General features: G+C 40.5%; 1 protein-coding gene across 2 annotated transcripts in view; it reads right to left on the reverse strand.

Annotated features, from left to right (window-relative positions):
* Positions 1–783: 783 nt before the first annotated feature.
* LOC111864433 (mitoguardin) overlaps positions 784–21,432 on the reverse strand; it is a 182,355-nt gene continuing 161,706 nt past the window's right edge. For both annotated transcript variants that reach the window (XM_023851670.2, XM_023851669.2), the window contains exons 5-11: positions 15,078–15,268; positions 13,162–13,263; positions 10,487–10,599; positions 7,496–7,664; positions 4,891–5,124; positions 3,227–3,397; positions 784–1,645 (exon numbers count right to left, since the gene is read on the reverse strand). In XM_023851670.2, the coding sequence (XP_023707438.1) occupies positions 1,490–1,645; positions 3,227–3,397; positions 4,891–5,124; positions 7,496–7,664; positions 10,487–10,599; positions 13,162–13,263; positions 15,078–15,268 (1,136 nt within the window). In that variant the 3' untranslated portion in view covers positions 784–1,489. The remainder of the gene's footprint in view (positions 1,646–3,226; positions 3,398–4,890; positions 5,125–7,495; positions 7,665–10,486; positions 10,600–13,161; positions 13,264–15,077; positions 15,269–21,432) is intronic.

Genomic DNA, 21,432 nt, shown 5'->3' on the forward strand with positions numbered 1-21,432 from the left:
ATTGTATCCAGTTTAACAGTACTGCAGTTCAGTGGTGTATATATTGTAACGTGTTTCGTTACAGAATACGCCGCAGAGATCGTTAATTGGTTTATTCAACAATCTACAACTATCGGCTACAATTAATTATAACAATGTTATGGGTTTCCATTCTTTACAATCCCTACAACAAAATCTCTTAACACTATCTTCAAGAGTCTTCACGTACTAATAACGCGGGAGCTATACAAGTCTCCCTGAATTACACACTCCAGATATAACTGGTTAGCACTGGTTATCGCACACGCGTCTGTAGCTCGTAACTTGCGAACTGAGAACTCGTTGGTAACGCACTGACTGGCTGACTGTCACAGTACAACTGAAGTCGCCGACTGCTACAGTAGAACTGACTGGTACCTGCTGTGCAGCTCACTTTTATAGCTGCAGTGCTTGCCGGTTGCGTAATGAGTGCCACGTCACAGTAGGAAGTTGATTACGGGTACGTAGCGTTGCGCGTTACGTCACCGCGGAGCGGAGTGGCGGGGCGGGAACTCGCCTATTACCGTAGTAACGCGAGCGTTACGTTACCGCCACGTACCGCTGGGGAGGTAGGGGTGATCCATAGCTCAACATGTCACAATATGTTTAACCATGTATTTGCCTGAGGATGGCTATTGATAGCCGAAACATGTGGCAGACCCATAGCTGGGCATTCGCCTTGATATTTGTTGTGTTGTGACGGTTAACAAAGAGGTTGTATATCGTAACACAACAGGATGCATGAAATGAAAAGTGTCTTTTTTGTTTTTTGAAAACATAATATTGTTGTGTAGACTGCATACGTTATATACTTTTAAATATCATATTTGTTTTCACTCCTGAGTTGCATTTGTTTGAAATCCTGGTTTTCTTTTTGGTAGATCCTATATTACTGTACTCTCTGAGCTGAACTTCATGAAATTACATATGCATACAATGTGTTGCAGTCATGAGAGTAAAAGTAAATTGTTCCCAGAGTAAGTTACATTCACTTTATTGAATCATTCAACTTCTATATGCAATGGAATGGTAAATTTCTTTTAAAACATCCAAGTAAGTACATATGCATTTGGAATTGTTCCTTCCTTTACAATGTCTTAATCTATTTATGTAAAGAGTATCAAATAATTTTTTCCGCAGTCTCATTCACCATATACATTTTACATTTTGGTGCTCCAATAATAAGCCAGGCTTAAAGTTGCACATTTCACAGTTATTGCCACCCCACCAAGAAAAATGGAATTGCACTGTTGGGGGAGGGGGGAACTATGTTTAATTGTATCTATCTCTAAAAGGACAACAGCCCCCAAATCTTTACTTCTTCATCCCCCTTCTTTTTCGTCTTCTTCTGCAAGGAATAAAATTTAGTATTATGCATGTTAACTAATAATACTGTACAGATCAATATAATATTTTCAGTCAAGAATTTACACTATTATCTACATAGCACCAGAGCACCAGCAGCTGCTGTTCATACGTTTGCATTGCTTGGTATTGCCACTTTTTGGCTCACTGTTTCCACTCTTGACTTAAGATGGGTTAGTAAGTCTGCTGCAAGTTCTTCCACACTAGTATAATGACACTTCTGGAAACTGAAGATATCAACCAGAAATCCCATTACTTGAGCCTGTGAATTAAAAATACGAGTCGCTCAAATAAAATTTCAGTACAAGTATGGTATGGCATATGTCATAGAGGTTAATGGGTTGGGTCCTTGCCTTGAGTCATGGGCACATTGAAAAGTCAAACAGCTACCCCTTAACTTCTTTCAGATGTAGTCTTAGCCCTTATGGTCAAGTTAATAAGACAATACTCATACATGTCCTGGGTACCAGCTTTATAAATCCAGGTAAAAACATGGAAAACAACATATGAAATGATATGGATGTATTCACAAAATAAATTGTCTGTTTGCAAGACGTTTCAGAAAACCAAGCCAAGCAGTTTTAGTAGCTGTGTATCAGAATTGTAGAAGATAACAAGAGTGAAAATGTTCATACTGAATCATTAACTCATATGAGGTAATCTATGTCCAACAACAAACAGAGATATTTTAGGATCCTTCAAAATATGTCACAGAGCCCACATTTTGCAAACCATATTTACAGACAAAACTTTTCAGAATTTTAAATACTGTTGTGTTTTATGTTACGTGTAACAGAATGACACAAAAATGGATTATATTAAAAATACTAGCTGTGCCCGGCCATGCCTTGCTGTGGCTCAGTCTGCCCGTTCTTCCCCAGTTTTATTTGAAATTACTCGACGCATTGCTTCCACTCTGCGAGTACGACGACCTAAGCTTGTCCTTAGAAAACGAAAAGAAAAACAACAAAAAATAAACTATACTTACGAAATAACTTCCACGCATGTCTCGGATTCAGCAAATAAGTTATTGAACGCTCACTTCTACACCAGCGAGCACAATTATTATCACGTCCAGTATCACCGAAAATTTCTTCAGAGCTGGACTATTATAACCCAGTTTCGGACGCAATAAAGGGCACTTTCGCCGAGGGTTCCATTTCACGTGTTCTGTGCTCGTTGCCGCAGAAATGCATTATTTCCACTGTTTCAACAGTTCGTTACCACGGTTATTCCAAGGCAATGACCCGCTGTTTCAACAGTTCGTTACCACGGTTATTCCAAGGCAATGACCCGCTGTTTCAACAGTTCGTTACCACGGTTATTCCAAGGCAATGACCCGCTGTTTCAACAGTTCGTTGCGACGGTTATTCCAACGCAACAACCCGCTGTTTCAACAGTTCGTTGCCATGGTTATTCCAAGGCAACGACCCGCTGTTTCAACAGTTCATTACCACAGTTATTCCTAGGCAATGACCCGCTGTTTCAACAGTTCATTGCCACGGTTATTCTTAGGCAACGATCTGTTGGTATTCGACGTATAACACGTTACAGTATATTAAAATTGAAAAAAATTAATACTTTTACCTGTTTTTACCTGTCACGGGTGTGACATCTACATAATAGGCATATAAAACATGTGCGTGTTGAAATGCAACGTTGTGTCAAAATTTTGAAGCAATCAGTGAAGAACTTTCAGAGATCTTCAAGGAGAGTCAAACCAACAGTTACATTTTTATTTATATAGATTGAGGTGAAATGTTATCTGGAAAGTATAACAAAAAATGTAAATGTATTTTTGCACTGGCTCATTCAGAATCCAAATGAAGAAACTCATACATACTTTGAAGAACTGGCAGACATCCTTTAGATTTTCATCAGGTCCAAGGAAGCCCCAGGCCATCAAAGGTGACATTTGTTCAGAGATGGCATAAAAGTGTGACATAAAACCATATGGAAACTTCAGCATCCGTCGCTTGGTTTTCAGAACTGACCACACTGCTGTTGTCAGGGCCTAGAATCAATTAAATAACAATTGAACTAATGGCCACAGTAAGTTAATGTTGAATACAGAGGAACTTCACAATCTGTAGGTCAGCTAGTACTGACAGGATGGTTGAAATGGGCTGGACACATAGGTCAGTTGGGGGAAACAAGAATTTATGCAGAAATATTGAGAAGCATGCATGGACAATGTACTGAATTAAAAAGCATATGGAGATGGGAAATAACAATTATCCGATATTCTTATGTAGTGCCTGTAGAAAAACGCAATGAGTGGAAGCACTGTCTGCTCTGTCCTCAGTCACTACCTGAAGGAACAGGTGACACCATCATCTCTGATTCTATTGTTGATGTCATATGACCAAGATGGACAGTGTCTTATTACAGTTAGAGAAATAATACCATCTGTCAGTTTTCAGACAATATGTGCACTATCCCACACAAGTAAAAGGTAGGCTAGGGAGGTACTATTCTACCATAGTGAGGAGAATTTCACTGAATAAGAAAATATATTTAACAAAGTGAGTAATGAAGCAAAAGCAGAGAATGTACTTGACAATCGCTTTGGCAAACAGTTATATTGACAGAGAAATATGTGAAGCAGGTTAGACATGCCCTGCTACACAAAGTGACAAAATGGCCAGCTACTGAAGGCAGCTATGGCCCGGGCAAATTTTATTCGCAAAAGATGAATGGATTAGCACAATAGTAAGCAATTTAACTGACCATTAAATGACAATAAATTGATAATCTACAAACAAAAAATGAGGCTCTGCTGTGAATATCCTACTTGCAAAGTAACGTGCCCACAGTAGAGTTAAACTAGAATGAGAAAACAGAATACAGCCTTCCAAATTTAAACATGACTAGCATCATTAGATATGTAACTTGAGTTCAATAATTTTGTGTTCCAGGAAACGGCAACTCAAGTTAAAGAACACTGACTAGAATCAAACAGATTAAGTTTACTTTACCACAACACCAAATAAGAATATACCTTCCTTATTGAGCATTTCCAAAAAACGCAGATGTTAACACACATCGTTACTTATACAATAAGGGCTCTCTCTGACTGTAGTAACATTCATAACTCTTTCAAAACATAATTTTGACATTCACCATTGCTACATATTCTATTATAACATAAACACAAAACAGAATATACCAGTACCTTATTCAATGGCTGCTATAATGGAAGAAAAAGCTTGTGAATTTATATCATGATGGGTGAGGGGCTGGAACTGGTAGACATACAGCATATAAATAGGACATCAAAAAGATCATAAGATAGGGAAGCTGATGTCTGTACATGTCACGCAGAAAGGAAGGTGTACACAAACTGGACTAAGCTAGTGAGGCCACAGAGTCAGAAACTCCAAGAAAAACCCTCAGAATACTGTCCAAATTCTTCTTCTAAATTTGCTGAACACAAACAAACCATGTCTGACTTGAATTAGAAATCATAAGTTTACTGCAAGACTGTATGAGGATTGTTATACACACCGTTTCCTTGAATCCATTGGACAGCCAGCGATTCTGTACAACAGCAGTTACTGAGGACGGCGGAGATTCAAGGTCTTCAAATGCATCCATCAGAATATAATCCAGGACAACATCATAGAAGGTAATTGCCTTGACTCCTTTCAAGCTCAACTCCTGCTCCATGCTGACCCAGTTGCTTTGATCTTGGAGGAAGTCCAGCATATCTTCATAAGCTATAAAGAAGTCTTTAGGGTCCTGAAACCCAATATAACTTAGTTTACATCTCTGTGACAAGAAGGGTGAAATGGGATAGGCATGTAATATGCATGGGGAAAGATACGAAATGCATACAGTATTTTAATCTGAACACCAAACCATCTGACATATAACTCAAATATATGTTTCTCCCCAAATAAAAAAAAAAAGAACAATTTTAGGTTAATGAATGAGGACATGTACCTTAGCTCTACTATTTCCATCTGTGGGAACCTAATAATCTAGCTCTAGATAAACAGATTTACATAATATTTGATACTGAGGGTCTTCATTAAAATTTAAACCTTCATGTGTCCTAGAGCTACCTGAACAGTTAATTCAAATACTTACTTTACTTTACTTTATTTATTGCATTCTGTCAATCCATATAAGGTCAAACCAACCTATTGGACATAGAATTTGTCATGTTTAAACATAACTCTCTGTACTGTATGCAATACACTGACTCATGGGACATCCCATCCTACTGTATTCTGTGGCATCAGATGCAAGTATGAAGGTAAAGATGAATATAAGTGAATTAATTAAGCACCACACCATGAAGTCATATGGAGTAGTGGAGGTACAGTTCCACCATTCATGACCTTGGCATTAATGGAGGTGAGGGGTCAACTGCCCCAGCTGCTTTACCCATGGTGAAAAAGCTTCTAATACCCGATTGATAAGCTGGGTAGGCCCCAGAATTGATCTGGATGCTGTGAAGTAGAAAAAAATCTCTTGACCCTGCTGGGAATTGAATCCCAGGCATCCAGCCTGTAGTCCATCGCTATGACGGCTGAGCTATCCCATATTGAAATAAATTTGCCAACATATCACTTTTTCAAGAAGGCTTACATAGCTTCTTTATATATGTGTACACAAATTATGAATGGGTTTGATGAACACACAAACACTTTGTAGTTTGCCACTCTTACCAATATATTAACCCTTAAAGCAATGCTGCACTGCGGGACAATATACACGGTGTGTGAGCCGCCACTACCCCAGTGACACTTTGACATGTGTACCCTAGCATATGGTGTTATATTCACATGTGTGAGCAACAAGATGGACGCCAGCTGGAACGCTTACTGTAGCGAATGTACAAAACTTCATGGTGTACCATACACACGTGTGGTTTTGTGGACTTGCAACATTTTGTCCCAGCTGGCCATTTGGCAAAGTTGCTTCTGTACAAGTATATTCAAATAGAATGGTTTTGTTCACTATTGCTGTTTCATGTTGTACCCATCTCACCTTCACTACTATTTCCCTCTAGCCTGCAAACACATCCTTATTTTGCCATTATGTCACCTTGGCAACATCGCCATAACTTTGTATTGCTGATATCTAATGAGTGTAGCATCATAACAGCTCATCCTACATAAAAAAAAGCTTCCAAGATATGAGACTGGAAATACGTGATTTTCAACAAAATTTTCCTTCTACAATTTCCCATGTTTTGTCAAATAAGTAAGGTTTCCTATGGCCCGAACATTTTGGACACCCTACATATACTTGTATATTGTGACATGCTGCCCGAAAGCCCGACTATAAGACGTCCATCACTAGTCAATGGCTAGGAAATTGTTGCCCCGGAGATGAAAGTCTAACAGTGGGGTTTCCACTGTTATTCACAAACAAGTTGTTTGAGGCAGACATGTATTCCTGTGGCAACATGAGATTCATTGCATAGTAGTGGGCGAAATTAACCCTTCGACAAGGTGTTCCCTATTAAGTCCAAGCACAGGATATAATAGTTCATATTTGGCAAAAGCAGAAATAGTTCGTATCTGACAAGACACCAGCAGAGTTCATATCCGACGAGAACTAAGGGCAGTTGAGCTCCGAGCAGAGCAGAAGACACTTCACTGAGATTATCAGTGCAAGAGTGATGTAACATTGAAGAAGAAACATCCAAAGATGTTACAAGCGTGAATAATTGTATTTGTGAGTGTAAAAGAGTGATCGTCCAATAAATATTCGTCCAAATCCAAGACCGTCACAATTTCTAGTCGCGTTGCATAGGAAACATGCAACAATGTCACAACTTTATTAAGAAGCAACTTCTAAAGTCACATCCATAAAGTAAGGGACAGGTTCTATTTATGACGATTATTTAATTTTATGTTGTGATTAAAAACATTAAATGTATGCTTATTCTTTGGTGTATTCTATTCAAATTTATGTCGCAGAACATTTTTCAGCACTATGAAGCTTCAGAATTATTCATAAATGTGATGTATCTGTGCACTTGTGTACCTGTATGAGTATATGTATTCTTATATGCCAAGATATGTATTGTTTCCCATTCATCAATCTGTTCAACGAATATCAGAGAGTTGGATAAAATAGTACATTAGCATAATACCTTCTCAGCATAGATAATGAGATCCGCCAGCATCTGACGCCCAGTATCTGCAAACCAGACCCATGTAGCACTATCTTTAAAGAGATACTGGAATGCCAGACGAATACAGTGAAGTTTGCCTAGGAATTCAATATCGGAACTGCAGTGCACCATCTGAGTGCGCAGACACCTGTTGTGCACAAGAATCAACATTTTACAATCACTTTCTCTCCTTCACAACTTAATGGGGCCTTAACATTTCCATACTACTGTGTAATACATCTTTGCAAAGGTTAGAAGTTCATCATAAAGAAGTGTCGAACCCAAACAAAATACTGTGTTTGTTGCTGAGACAAAAGTGGCAATATGAAAGACTCATTTTTCAATTTATGTCATATCAGCAGACATTCTTGCAAATTGTTGTGCTGTGTCAGTACCCTGGTACTGACAAACACTGTCAGCTTTGATAGTATGATGTTTTACTGCAGCAAGTGACACAAAAAAAAAAGATTTTGCAATAAACTAATATAACACTCACTGAGAATTCAATGGTAAATCTCATTATTTGTTACTCAAAATTTCATACCATAAACTTCCCTTACTTTCTCCTGTATTCCTTTCTAATCCTATGTTATCAAATGACATGTCAAGACCAATATTTAATGTCATCTCCCATGAATAACATTCTATCATAAACTGTCTCCTTTATTCGTGATACTTATGTACTTACTTACTTACTTACTCACTCGTGGAACTAAGCCCTTCTTGAAGAGCTGCCAATTCTGCAGCTACTCAAGAATTTCCCAGCATTTTATGGAACCTGAAGGCTCATTAACATGTTCACAAAAGCCCTCCACTGGTCCCTATCTTGAGCCAGAACAATCCAACCCATACCATCCAAACCTATCTCTCTAAGATCCATTTTAATACTGTTCACCAACCTATGCCTTGATCTTACCAGTGGTCTCTTTCCTTCTGGTTTTCCCACCAATATCCTACATGCATTCCTCTTCTCCCCACTCGTGCTACATGCGCTGCCCACCTCATCCTCCTTGACTCGATCATTCTAATTATACTTGGAGAAGAGTACAAGTCATGGAGCTCCTTATTATGCAGTGTTCTCCAACCTCCTGTCACTTTGTCTCTTCGGTCCAAATATTTTCCTCAGCACCCTGTTCCCTCAGTCTATGTTCCTCCCTTAATGTCAGAGACCAAGTTTCACACCCATGCAGAACCACCGGCAAAATTATAGTTTTGTATATTCTAATTTTTATGTTTTTGGACAGCAGACAAGAAGACAAAAGGTTCTGAACTGAATGGTAGCAAGCATTACCCGAGTTCAATCTCCTCTTAATTTCTGCCTCAATCAGGTTTTGATTTGTTATTGCCCTTCCCAAATATCTGAACTGTGCCACATTTTCGAAACATCTGTTTCCTATCTTTATGTCATGATTTTGCCCTGCATTTTGGTGATGAGACAGCAACATATACTTAGTTTTCTCTGTGTTTACTTCTAGACCAACCTCTTTACTTGCATCAATTAAAGTTTGTGTGTTTTTCTTTATGGTATCTACATTATCACCCAGTAGATTCACATCATCGGCATAGACCAACAGCTGATGTGTCCCATTTAATTTCAGTCCCACATGGTTTTCCTGGACCTTCCTAATTTCATTAGTACATTATTAGTACTCACAAAACATATTTGATGCAATGAAAACAAAAGACTGCTGGCTCATTCATGACCTAATACATAACTTATGTTCATACGACGTATTACCGTTTGACAGTACACTGCTATGGAAACCTGAGACTGAGCTTTCATCTCACACTCACAAACCCTTTTCTTTGTATACAGAAAGAGATAAATATTATGTCACACAGTCTTGATGTTGGAGCAGTGATTGAGGTGGCTCAAGCAGCAATACTTCAGATGTGTATTTGGGAGATAACCAGGTTGAATCCCTCGCAAGACACTGACTGTTCTGACTGAAGTCTTTTGTGGGATCACTGAGATCCCTCCTGACAAATTATAGGATGGCACTTCAAATTCGGTGACATTTCCAGATCCTTTCTAATTCAACCCCCCCCCCCCCCAAAGGAGTCTCCACCTTGTCATGGTGATGGGGCTTGCATGACTCTGTGATCTGGAGAGCTGTGCCAGCGGTAGTTTAACTACCAGTAGGGTCATCCATGCCGGAAAGGTCAAAGGGTAGAGTCCAGACTAAGAGAGATACCGTGGTCTCCAGGTTGGGGGTTGGACACGAGGCTAACAACCTCATCCTGTAAAAAGAATTTTGTTCAGAAGCCTAGCAACCAGCCTCAGGTCATCATGCGTGGGTCCATTCCTATGGCAGCAGGCATTCGTTGTGGAGACTGGTTGTAGAGGAGGCCAAGGCTCACCCAGGGCTGTAGCGCTGAGTGGTAGGTAGGTTCTAATTCAACAGATATTCTATCATTTGATGCTACGCAGCCTGAGGCCCTGACACAGCCATTAAACAAACCACAAAAATGTCTCCTTTGAAGCAGCACAATATAAATATCTAAGTGAGAAGAGTCCTTCACAAGGTGACTCGTTTAGCTACTCAACAAACTCCTTATTAATCCGAAAATTCATTCCATCTTCACCTAAGCCAGCCTATTCTGAGCCAAATTAATTCAATATACATCCTCAATCCCCATTTTTTTTAAACTGATCATCCCCTTATCCATACTGAGTCTCCTCAGTGGTCTCCTTTAAAATTTCATGTTTGTAAACAATACATTTCAAAAACTGCATTTGATGAGTTATTCCATAAAATCCCCAGCCTGATAATTTATAAACGTTCTTTGGACAAAGCGCTTAAACTAAACATAAAAGAGGGAGGTCATGTATAAGCCCAAAACAACAATTTTTTTTTATGATATTTGATGTTGGGGGGGGACAGGGGCTACACTAAACATTCCGGGTTGATATTGGGTTTCCTTCTAAGAATTTCGCTGCACTAAGTCATAGATTCTTCTAGTATTCACCTGTATGGAATGCCTTCCTGCTCCAATTTCTTCAGTGCTGACTGGTAAAGTCGTAGACTGTCTGAATCATGAAAGATATCGACAAATTCTTCAAATTCCTTGAGATCTGCCACCTAAAAGCATATCACAAATTTATCATAAATGGGTCACAACAACACTATGCACTCTGTGATTGCAGCAGACAGAGAGAGAAACCCAAGACTACTAAGAGATTAACTAATCTGTAGACACTACAGCAGTAATATTTATTAATAAGGATTTACTTGTATACATGTGTTTCTGCCTCAAATGCAACCTATATTCTTTTCCTACTTCTCTATCAGTATGTATTTTGCTAATACACGACCATCATCATGTGCATGTCCACTGTATGTTAAAAGCTCCATATTGCATATGAACGTGACATTTATTGTTAATTAAAATTATTTAAAATTCAAATTTAAACTTGGAATCAAAAACTTTTTAAGTGTTATTCTTCGCTGCAGTTACCAGCTATTCATTGAAAGTCACACAAGTCACTCTAACATACATAAGTACAAAAAGTAAACTAATGTACACAAACAATAAACATAACAAATAACAATAATAATTATAATAATAATATAATTCTTACATATTACAGACAACATACAAGTAATAACATCTATACGAGCTGTGTAAATAGCACACATAAGTATGACAAACAATTAGCAAAACTTATAGAACTAACAATAATATTATATAACACAACACATTATTTACACATTACAGAAAATACCCATGCTGCAACAATGGAAGGCAGCACAACAAGAATCAACAGCAAATATACTCTCAGATAAATATATTTCAATGAACAGCCGATTACTACAATGAAAAATAACATTTTAAGAGATTCTGACTCTAAGTTTTAATTCTGATTTTAAATATATTCTGATTAATAATCAACATCGTGTTCGCACCCGATATGTAATTTTAACACACAGTGGAACAATTCTGCACCTGATGATGGCTGTGTACTGCCAAAACAAGTTGTAACAGAGATGCGGGACAAGATAAACAGTTGCATTTGAGACAGAAATATATGTATTTATACAAGTAAAGTAAGTAAAGCTATCCCTGTAACAGGCCATGGAGGCCCATAGGGTTGTGAGACGTTGAGGTTCCCACATTTTCTAGACAATCCACTCATTGATGGCGCTAAGGTTGTCAGCCTTACGGCCCGGCTGCCCTTTACCCCCCAGGAAGATTCTTGGTACTCATTTCTGTTAGAGGCTGAGTCGACCCCAGGGCCATAGTGCGGCTGGAAGGATTAAGTAAATTGAAAAAATCTGATGACCTCATCGGGACTTAAACCTTCCGGCTTGTAGCATAGTGCCTCAACCAACTACGCTACCGTGTGCCCCCTATGTATACAAATATATACATTAATGCAAGAAGATGCTTAAATACAATATTACTAAGGGTATTTATAGTTCCCAGAAGTAACTTACATTCTTCTGACATTATTGCTCTAATTTTTACTTTTACAAGATGGTTAAATCTGTAAAATATTTGACAAACTTTAAACATTGCTATTGAGTTCATCAATTAATATCTTTTTTTCCACAACTGTATAATATTTTTAATGTTTTAATGCTGAAGCCTTCCCCAAATGTGGTACATGTTCCAGCCATCTTATCCTCCGTGATTTAATCATCTATTAATAAGAAGATATATGTATAATGTGTATAATGGGGGCAGTCTACATGTACACAACAATACAATACAAAATAGACTATTGTATCAACATTTGTTTTATTATGCTGTTGGCGCTACATGTTTTGGCCCTTATATTGGGACATAATCAGGCCCACGCAAGATGTGAAGTTCCCAGGCCCTATGCTACTTCCTCCATCTTAAGTCCACATACTCTCCTTCCTCGCCATTTCGTTCTTAGACATTCAATATTCTTACTTTGAGGCAAGAGATGAGGTTTCATACTGCCATGGTTTAGGAGTTCACTGTAGATGGGATATGGATTGGTGAATGGATTTATTGACCACCTATACACACCTCTGATTTCCACACTAGAAATCACTTCATGCTAAGTCTTCTCAGTATTCTTTCACTAGTCATTGCTTGGTAACAGATTTCAACAACTGCTATTCCTTTGCAGTGCTCTCACTAGATGTTTCCTGGTAACGGATTTTAACAATAGCTATTCCTCTGCTTCTGTGCTCAAGTCCCATACAGAAATGATTGCCAAAACTATCAACTGAACTATAGCACCGTCACTTTTTAGCATCCCTTCAGGAGCTCAACTGAACTGGTTTCTCCAGTTCTCTTCTATTTAACTCCTCGGAGCGGACCGTGTAGACAACACCCCGTTTCCCCCGTTGCATGCGTAACCGCTACCGCGGGAACGTATTTACCGAGCCAGAAACTACCCATTTCATGATCGCTGAAGCAACGGCTCTACACGCTACAATAGCCATACAAAACAACTGGTAAAATTATAGTTATATATAGTTTAATCTCTACGTGTTTTGGTTTCATAGAAGATTGTGAATGACAGCATTTTCAGAATTAATCTGCTGTTAATTTCTCCGGTGAATGTAATTTGTCGCCGTCGTCCTCAGTTATTTGATTTTCAAAGGATTTTTCAGCAATCCTTTGTTAATTGCATTTATTTTGGTATCCTTAGTATGCGCACTCACCTCGTCCTGTGCTGAAACGAAGGATTCCGGCGAAGATGTAAATCCCGTACTGGCGTCTCCATGGAGACGCGTGGAGCTGTCTGTGCGGAACAGCACAGATCGCTGAAAGAGACAAGCGATAGTTACATACCTGCTCATACGTTACTTTACTGTAACTTTACTTTACTTTAACTTTACAGTCATGCGGGAAGTTACGAGTTTCTTACCTCAAATTAACCAAAAACCAAATTACTAAAAACTGGTTTAGCTGGGACATAACGCTGTATAGTTTTAGGTGAATCGAAATTTCCGAAGAAAATCTGGCCTCCATTTTCAAGGTCGAAGAATAAGCCAAACAAGAAACCAGCATGAAGCAGGCAGCACGCTAAGCTCAGCTTTGACTTACTCTTCGACCCTGCAGAGGGGAACAATATGTTCCTCCGAAATAACGATGACTCACCAAACTACACGGCGTTATGTCGCAGAAGATAAAATTCTTCATATTCACCGCTGTGAGAGCCTAAAATGCAATATGTTTATGTTAACATATGTTTTATAACGTTATTTAAAATAAACCTGACGAAAAATTTATACTTAATTGAGTACCAAAGGCTACTTGCATTCATTATCCAATAATCTTTAGCTGTGTTACCATAACATCCAACAACAAATACAAAATTTAGGTGTTAATAAGGCGTTTCAATGAGCATGTCTTAGAGAAATGACAGCTGACGACAGACTACCGTTAACATTTTGATATAGCCGCGCCATATGAAGCGGTTAGTCGCTGGCTTCCCACCGCGGCGGCCCGGGTTCGATCCCGGGGTCTGGTCAAATAGGATTTGTGGCGGACATAGTGGTGCTGGGGCGGGTTTTCTCTGAGTACTTCGGTTTCCCCTGCCGATCTTCATTCCGCAAAATTCTCCATCATCATAATCACCAGGGGCAGGCTACAATAGGCCAGTCAGTGGCCGCCGTGCCGAGTGGACCCAGTAGGATTCCACCCTCCACTAAGCGAATTAAAAAAAATTAACATTTTCATTTATCTCTAGCCTTGATTTTCCATCTGCAGGTAGAATTAGTACCGTCTGCAACCAACGAGGGCGGCGATCTATTGGCGCACTGTGTTGCCATAACCTCATGCAGCATCATTACGATTTGATTGTGTACAGACAGCAGGAAAATCAGTGTTTCTAGAATATTTCGTCCGCAACATTTGGTTTGTCTTCTTCGACGTCGCGCAAATATCTTAAGATAATCTCATACTTAATAGGGCTACTTCCAGTTAATGTGGAAGTTATCAGTTATAAGCAGGGCCCGGATTTTGAAGACATGTCATCTTTTTTTCCTTGTAGCCTATGCGATGCTCTTAAATATATAAATTTCGGATATGAGCTGCTGGTTACAGAAATGTAAATATTATAAGTAATTTTTTTTTGTCATTTTTTTTACATTTTTAGATTTAAGGTCTTTTTTTCATTTCTGGGTTAATTTTTTGGTAAATTTTTGGACTTTTAAGGGTATTTCTTGTCATTTTTGGCCATTTTAGGGAATTTTTCTTCATATGTTTTCTGAAATGTGAATAACATGGAAGCGAAGTGTTCTTTCTTTTCTCCTTTAGGTCATTTTTCTGGATTTTTTCGGTCATTTTATAGGTCATTTTTTGAGTATTTTCAGGTCATCAAAATCCGGGCCCTGCATATTACATTTTTGGGTCATATTTTAGGTTTTTTTATATTTTTTTCGGTCATTTTATAGGTCATTTTTTAAATATTTTTAGGTCATCAAAATCCGGGCCCCGGTTATAAGTAAGAAATGCAACCATGGGGTAACTACCGCTATCACATTTCGGGTTTTCAAATTTAGAGGAAACAAAATGAGATAGGGAGGGTAACAGAACCGAAAGATCCATCGCCGATGATACAGCAAACACTAACCTGGTCCAAAAACATGAGCTCGCATTGGTCTTGCAGTCTGTACGCAGCTTCCAGAAGTCCCTGAAGGTCCCTGCAGAACTCGGCTTCTTCCCTACTGGTGACGGCCAAGGGTGCGCCTCCTCCGGACATGGAATTATACGCCGCCAGGGCGTCGTCCCAGTAGTTGATGGCTGTCTCGAGGGCCTCCATCCCTGCAACAGAAGAGGCCGTTCCTCGGTCACACTGCACGCATGTCTTCCGGCGTCTGATATCACTACCATAAACAATGGCTGCAAATTTCTGAGGTGGGATGTTGTATGATGGTCCGTCTTGGAAAAATACGCAATTCCGCGGTAACATCGCCTATTACTGATCAACCGTTGCCTTGAAGTGTGAAATTTGTTATCGTACATATTTAAGAATTCTGTACTAAACGCCTGTGCCTTGGTTTCCAGTGGCTCTAAAGTCATTTTTTGGACCTTGGCCACTTTTTCAGTTTTATAATCTATACACACTCGCTATGACTCCTTGAACGGGGGATCAGAAAGTCGCATGGCCGCTACCTACACACAGAACAACACAAACATAAGGTAACGTGTTTGGAATCCATGGAAACGCTAGAACAGACCGTTGCATAGGAAGTAACAATAGCGGCACTGTAATTCTAACAGCGAGCATTGCATAGAGAGAAGTTTCCACGGTTATAACAAAGGCTCACTGTATAGCAACCGCCGAGGTATAAATAGCCCAGCTTCGACAAGAGACAGACAGTCTTGGAATAGCCGCCGCTGAAGAAAGTCGAAATGTAGCAGCTGACAGTGGAACAAGAAGTAATTATAACAGTGAAGCAGTGGATAGTAATTGTACTTGTAAACGTGTAAGTGTGAGTGTCCAATAAAGATTCGCTGAATCCGAGACCCACGCATAGTTATTTGTCGCGTGACATACCCAACACCTGACAATAGAATAAACACACAGAGACATCCATGCCTCGAGTTGGGTTCGAACCCATGATCCCAGTGTTCGAGCGGAAGAAGACGGTTCATGCCTTAGATCGCGCGGTCACTGTGATGGGCTAATAATACAGCCCTTTGTTGGGGGCCCTTGACACAAATTGTAGTGTGAAAACGTTTAGAGATTAAATTTAATGGGAATTGCAAGAACCCTATGACACCTTCACAAAGTGACCAGGAGACGGAAAAGACTGCGACAGATCTCGTAATGACTTAATAATGGCTTGGTGACGGGACAGTTATGGGTGACATCTATCACTTAAAACGAGGCCAAGGTCGACCGAGCAATGCGTTGCGGCAGAGATGCAAGACCGCGGTTATGTGAGTGATCATAAACCACTTGTCAAAATTGTGCAAACGGGGGTGGAGAAGGTATGACGTCACAGAACGTGACCTCAATAGTCCTCATCTTCAGCTTAACTCACCGCCCGCACTGATTCCTTGCGGCAAACCGAAATAAGATGGCATACAAAGATACTGATTACGAAACTGTTGAATTAATGGGGTAGGTCTAACTCGTTGCCAATCTAAATGTTCATTTATGGTTGATCTTTTGTTTGGTACATTTCATCATATTAATTACAGATACATACTTTCTAAGACTTCTCTATTTTGCATTTGGTAGGCGGACAGCAACTTCGTCAGGCCTCAACTTACATAGCACAACGTATGCATGGCCATGAAACGAAGACCCCAGGGTCCGAGCAGCTGACGTAATCCAATCGAATGGCTCTGGTACCATTTTTAACTTACTTTCCTAAAACAGGCTTATGTTACCTCAATTGTGGGCCGCGCCTTAGCTGAAACGGTTAGCCGCTGGCTTCCCACCGCGGCGGCCCGGGTTCGATCCTGGGTCTAGTCAAGTGGGATTTATGGTGGACAAAGTGGCGCTGGGACAGGTTTTCTCCGAGTACTTCAGTTTCCCCTGCCAATCTTCATTCCACCAATTGCTCCACAATCACCCTCACCTATCATCTGGGGCTGGTACAATAGGCCAGAAGTGGCCGCAGTACAAGGGACTTAGTCCCACCCCACTAGCAATAAAAAAATCTCAATTCTGTGTCTCTCTGTATCCTCCCCTTAATCAACTTTGGAATGCCTGAACCAATCTTCATGAAATTTGATACACATCACGGAAACTGACCCCATCTCAACGACGTATTTATAAATCCCTCCCATCAGTCGGCGTGTCTGTATGTGTATCCATCCTGTAGTTTCTAGGCAATGGCACGGTAAAGACGCGTCATTTTCTGTGCGTCCCGTGTCTTATCAAAGGAGAGTCTGTGTGTCTATGTATCCCCCTATCGTTTCTAGGTAACAACTCGGTAAAGACGTTTACGCAGCAACAAAGAATTGTTGAAAGCATCGTTTTCTATGCGGTCCGTTTGGTAACAAAGGAAAGCAGGCGAGCCATTCTTCCCAGAACTTTTTGTTTTGAAGATGCGAATCAATTTCTACATTCGAGTTACATGTTTTACTTCTGAGCTCTGGTAACCCCTGTGGTCTAGTGGTCAGAGTTCCTGACTACGGATCCAGAAGCTCGGGTTCGATTCCCGACGCTACTAGATTTTCTGAAAAGTAGTAGGTCTGGAACGGGGTTCACTCAGCCTCATGAAGATAACAGAGGACATATATCAAGGAAATAGCGGCTCCGGTCTATAAAATCGAAATTAACGGCGGTGATCCGTTACGCTAACCACGCGACACCCTCTATACGCTAAAGTTGACACTAACTTCGCTGACAAGCGGCGGTCGCTCGGTCGGTATAGTTAGCTTGCGGACTACAGGCCACGGAGTTTGGTAGCATTAGTTCGTAATATAAAACGAAATAAGACTGCGTTTTTAATGAAAACAAATTAGGAGCAGGGGCATATATTGTTCTTCCTTTAGTCACGTTGACCACAGGAATAAGTTTCGTGTTCTCCACCATGTGCCATGTGGCAGTGGTACAGGTAAGGTACCGGTAGCGTACAAGCCAATTCTTGACAAAAATAAACTAAGTAGAAGCGAGCATTAAAGAAGAAAATTAAAGACCAAAACAAACTTCGTGATTTTACTCCGCAAGCGAACTATACCGACCGAGCGACCGCCGCCTGTCAGCGAAGTTATTGCCAACTTTAGCTGATAGAGAGTGTCATGTGGTCAACGCAACGAATCCCCACGGCCGTTAATTTCGGTTTTCTNGGATAGAGTGTGTCACGTGTCAGCGCAACGAATCTCCACGGCCGTTAATTTCGGTTTTCTAGACCGGAATATCAGTTACAGTTTGGGAAAATGTATATGAATGTTGGACGTAAAGAACTAAAAAGTGATGTGGGGAAATTAAATCAGTTTTTAAACACTGATGAGAGACAGTCAGTCAGAGAGGTTACATTAACAGGAGTCAATGAAGCTAAGTGGTCAGATGTAGTGGTTGAAAAACATAAATAAAATCGCGTATGGAAGACAGGAAAATATCTATGTCTTGGTCTTCCTAGTGGTCTCTTTCCTTCTGGCTTTCCCACCAATATCTTATATCCATTTCTCTTTTCCCCCCTTGTGCTACATGCCCTGTCCATCTCATCCTTATCGACTTCTTCATTCTAATTATGTTAAAGTCAACGGACGTGGGGATCCGCCGCGCTGACCACGTGACACCCTCTATTCGCAAAAGTTGGCACTAACTTCGCCGACATTCGGCGGTCGCTCGGTCGGTATATTGCGGACCACAGGCCACGGAGTTTTTTTCTCTTCTACGGCCTCTGAAATACCCTTGCTACGCATCTTTCTCGTCAGTCCCTTTCAACAATAACTCCTCCATAAGAATTCGATCACGGCCACATCTAGTTTTTACGTGCACGGTGGCCATATTAGTCTACGGCAGCAAATGAAGACGGTGTCAAACCGGCTGCTCTGATAATGTGGTAGCTTGTAGGGCCACTGATGCAGAGCGTCGCAAGTGAAGACCTGGCGAAAGGAAAGTGAAGTTAAGTTACCATGGGAACGCCAATACCGTTAACTTGTTTCATCATTCTCTTGGGAGATGTGTGCTTTTGTATAAAGGGATAGAAGATGGCAAAAGGGGGGAACAGGAACAGTCCCAAAGGGAAGATAATCCGTAGGGCAAAGCTTGATGACGCTGTCCAGTAAACTAGACTTTTAGAAGGAAAATGTCTACAATCGATAACACTGATGGATACAGCGAACATGAACCGACGTCAACAGCACAAAACATACACACAGACTTTTCTGGCGAGTACAGGAGCATGGCATCTTTCAGAAATCGATACGTTAACAATAAATCTTATACTGCCAAATATAAATGGATTGTGCTGTGACAGTTTTACTCAGATGCTCTGAAGAATATCTACGATTCAAGATGTTGGCACACAGATTTGTTAAATGTCTGTGTACGCTCCATGCAACGTGCATGAAGGAAATGGGAAATTGGTAGGAAAACGTGAAGGAAAGAGATCATTTTAGATGTCTAGCTGTAGATGGGAAGATAACATTAATCAAGATCCTATAGAGAGAGTAAAACTATTATATTTCTGGACATTATCTGTGTTCCTGTGTTTATCTAAAACACCGTCCTGTTTATTTCTCCGAACACAGCGTTTCGGAGATTAGATTCTGTCTATTTCCGGAGATAGGGACTAGCTCTATCGATTGGGCTCAACTGAGTAGGTTTTATCTGAAGGCGGAGACAGAATCCAGTCTCCGACACGCTGTGTTTTAAAAAATAAACAGGACGGTGTTTTAGATAAACACAAGCGGCCTCCGTAGTCTAGAGGTAACGTTCCCACCTCATGACTCGTGGTACGCGGGTTCAAACCCGGCGGAGGTCGTCGAATTTTTAAGGGCGGAAAATTTCAGGGAACAAGTCCTCCGGGAGGGACTTTAAGCCGTGGGTCCCGTGTCGTAGCTTTACGGCACGTAAAAGAACCTCATATCTCCAAAGGAGGTCACTGAGCCAAATTCAAGGACATTTCCCGCCCAACAGTAGTCTCTAACCCCTCTGATAGATGGGGAAGCATTATAGATACCGCCAAGCCAGTAGAGGCCGAACTCGCTGGCTCGGTCGGGACTGATGGTACGCACCAATATCGGTAGGGTATAGAGACTGGTAGAATATCCTAGAGGGAAGCACAATGGACCAATACTGGTCTAAGTGCATGGGGAAACCCACCCTCTCTAATAACTAACTAACTAACTAGATAAACACAGGACGATGGATAATGTCCAGAAACATAATATTTGTACTAATGTCACAACCGTTTAGATCTTACTTACAGAGATTCTAAAGACTCAACTGACTCATGGCCATGTCCAGTGTTAGGGTCAGTATAAGCAGTTTTCTGAGATTAACGGCCGTGGGAATTCGTTGCGCTGACCACGCGACACCCTCTATCCGCAGAGTGGAACTAACTTCGCCGATAAGCGGCGGTCGCTCGGTCGGTATATTTCACTTGCAGAATAAACGCTGCGGAGTTTTTACAATGTTAGTCTAATCATCAAAGTTAACTTCTATGTTAATATTAAGTAAATACATAGAGCAGTGTTAGTGTGAAACTGCTAGTTTATTCAACTTTCTCAATTTACGTAGAGACTATGTAAAGTTAGGGACATGTGCCAGGAAGCGGTCGTGGATTACCTTAAGTATGTTCCTGAGTGACCACAGAAAATTAATGGAGAACCTGGATACTGAATGGGGAATGTTGCTAATTTTTATTCGGAAGATACCCCGTTCGAAACTTGATCGGAGAAGAGGAAGTGACGGAATTTTCGTGAATTATCTCAGTCCGTCGAAGAAAATGACGTGATATTATTGTTGCATGTAGGGGTGATTATTAGACGGGGTTTTGGATTGAATGATTGGGTTTATTCACACTTTATACATACCAGTCAGAACTACAATTAATCATAGGGCTATCGATGATCTGCACACTTGGCAGTTCACCGTTACACGCATACTAGGGTTCTCAGTCTTCACTAGTCGTATCCTGGCAACGGATATATAACAGTCTGTCACTGCAGCATATATAAAGTCTTCTTTTCACAGCCAAATTCCTTTCTTACCGTCTTATCGTCGACTGCCGTCTCAAGAGACTCCCTCAATTTTGATTATACCAAGATAGTCCGTCGATTAGGCCACGACAGCTTCCTACAAAATCTTTTTCCAGTTCATAATCAGTCAACATACCACCCGATGTCACATAACTTGATCATGAAAGCGTCATTCAATGGCTAAAAACTCCGTGGCTTTAGTCCGCAAGCTAAGTATACCGACCGAGCGACCGCCGCTTGTCGGCGAAGTTAGTGCCAACGTTAGCGGATAGAGGGTGTCACGTGGTCAGCGCAACGAATCCCCACGGCCGTTAATC

This window comes from Cryptotermes secundus, unplaced genomic scaffold (assembly GCF_002891405.2).
Source record: "Cryptotermes secundus unplaced genomic scaffold, Csec_1.0 scaffold609, whole genome shotgun sequence".
NCBI classification, from domain to species: domain Eukaryota; kingdom Metazoa; phylum Arthropoda; class Insecta; order Blattodea; family Kalotermitidae; genus Cryptotermes; species Cryptotermes secundus.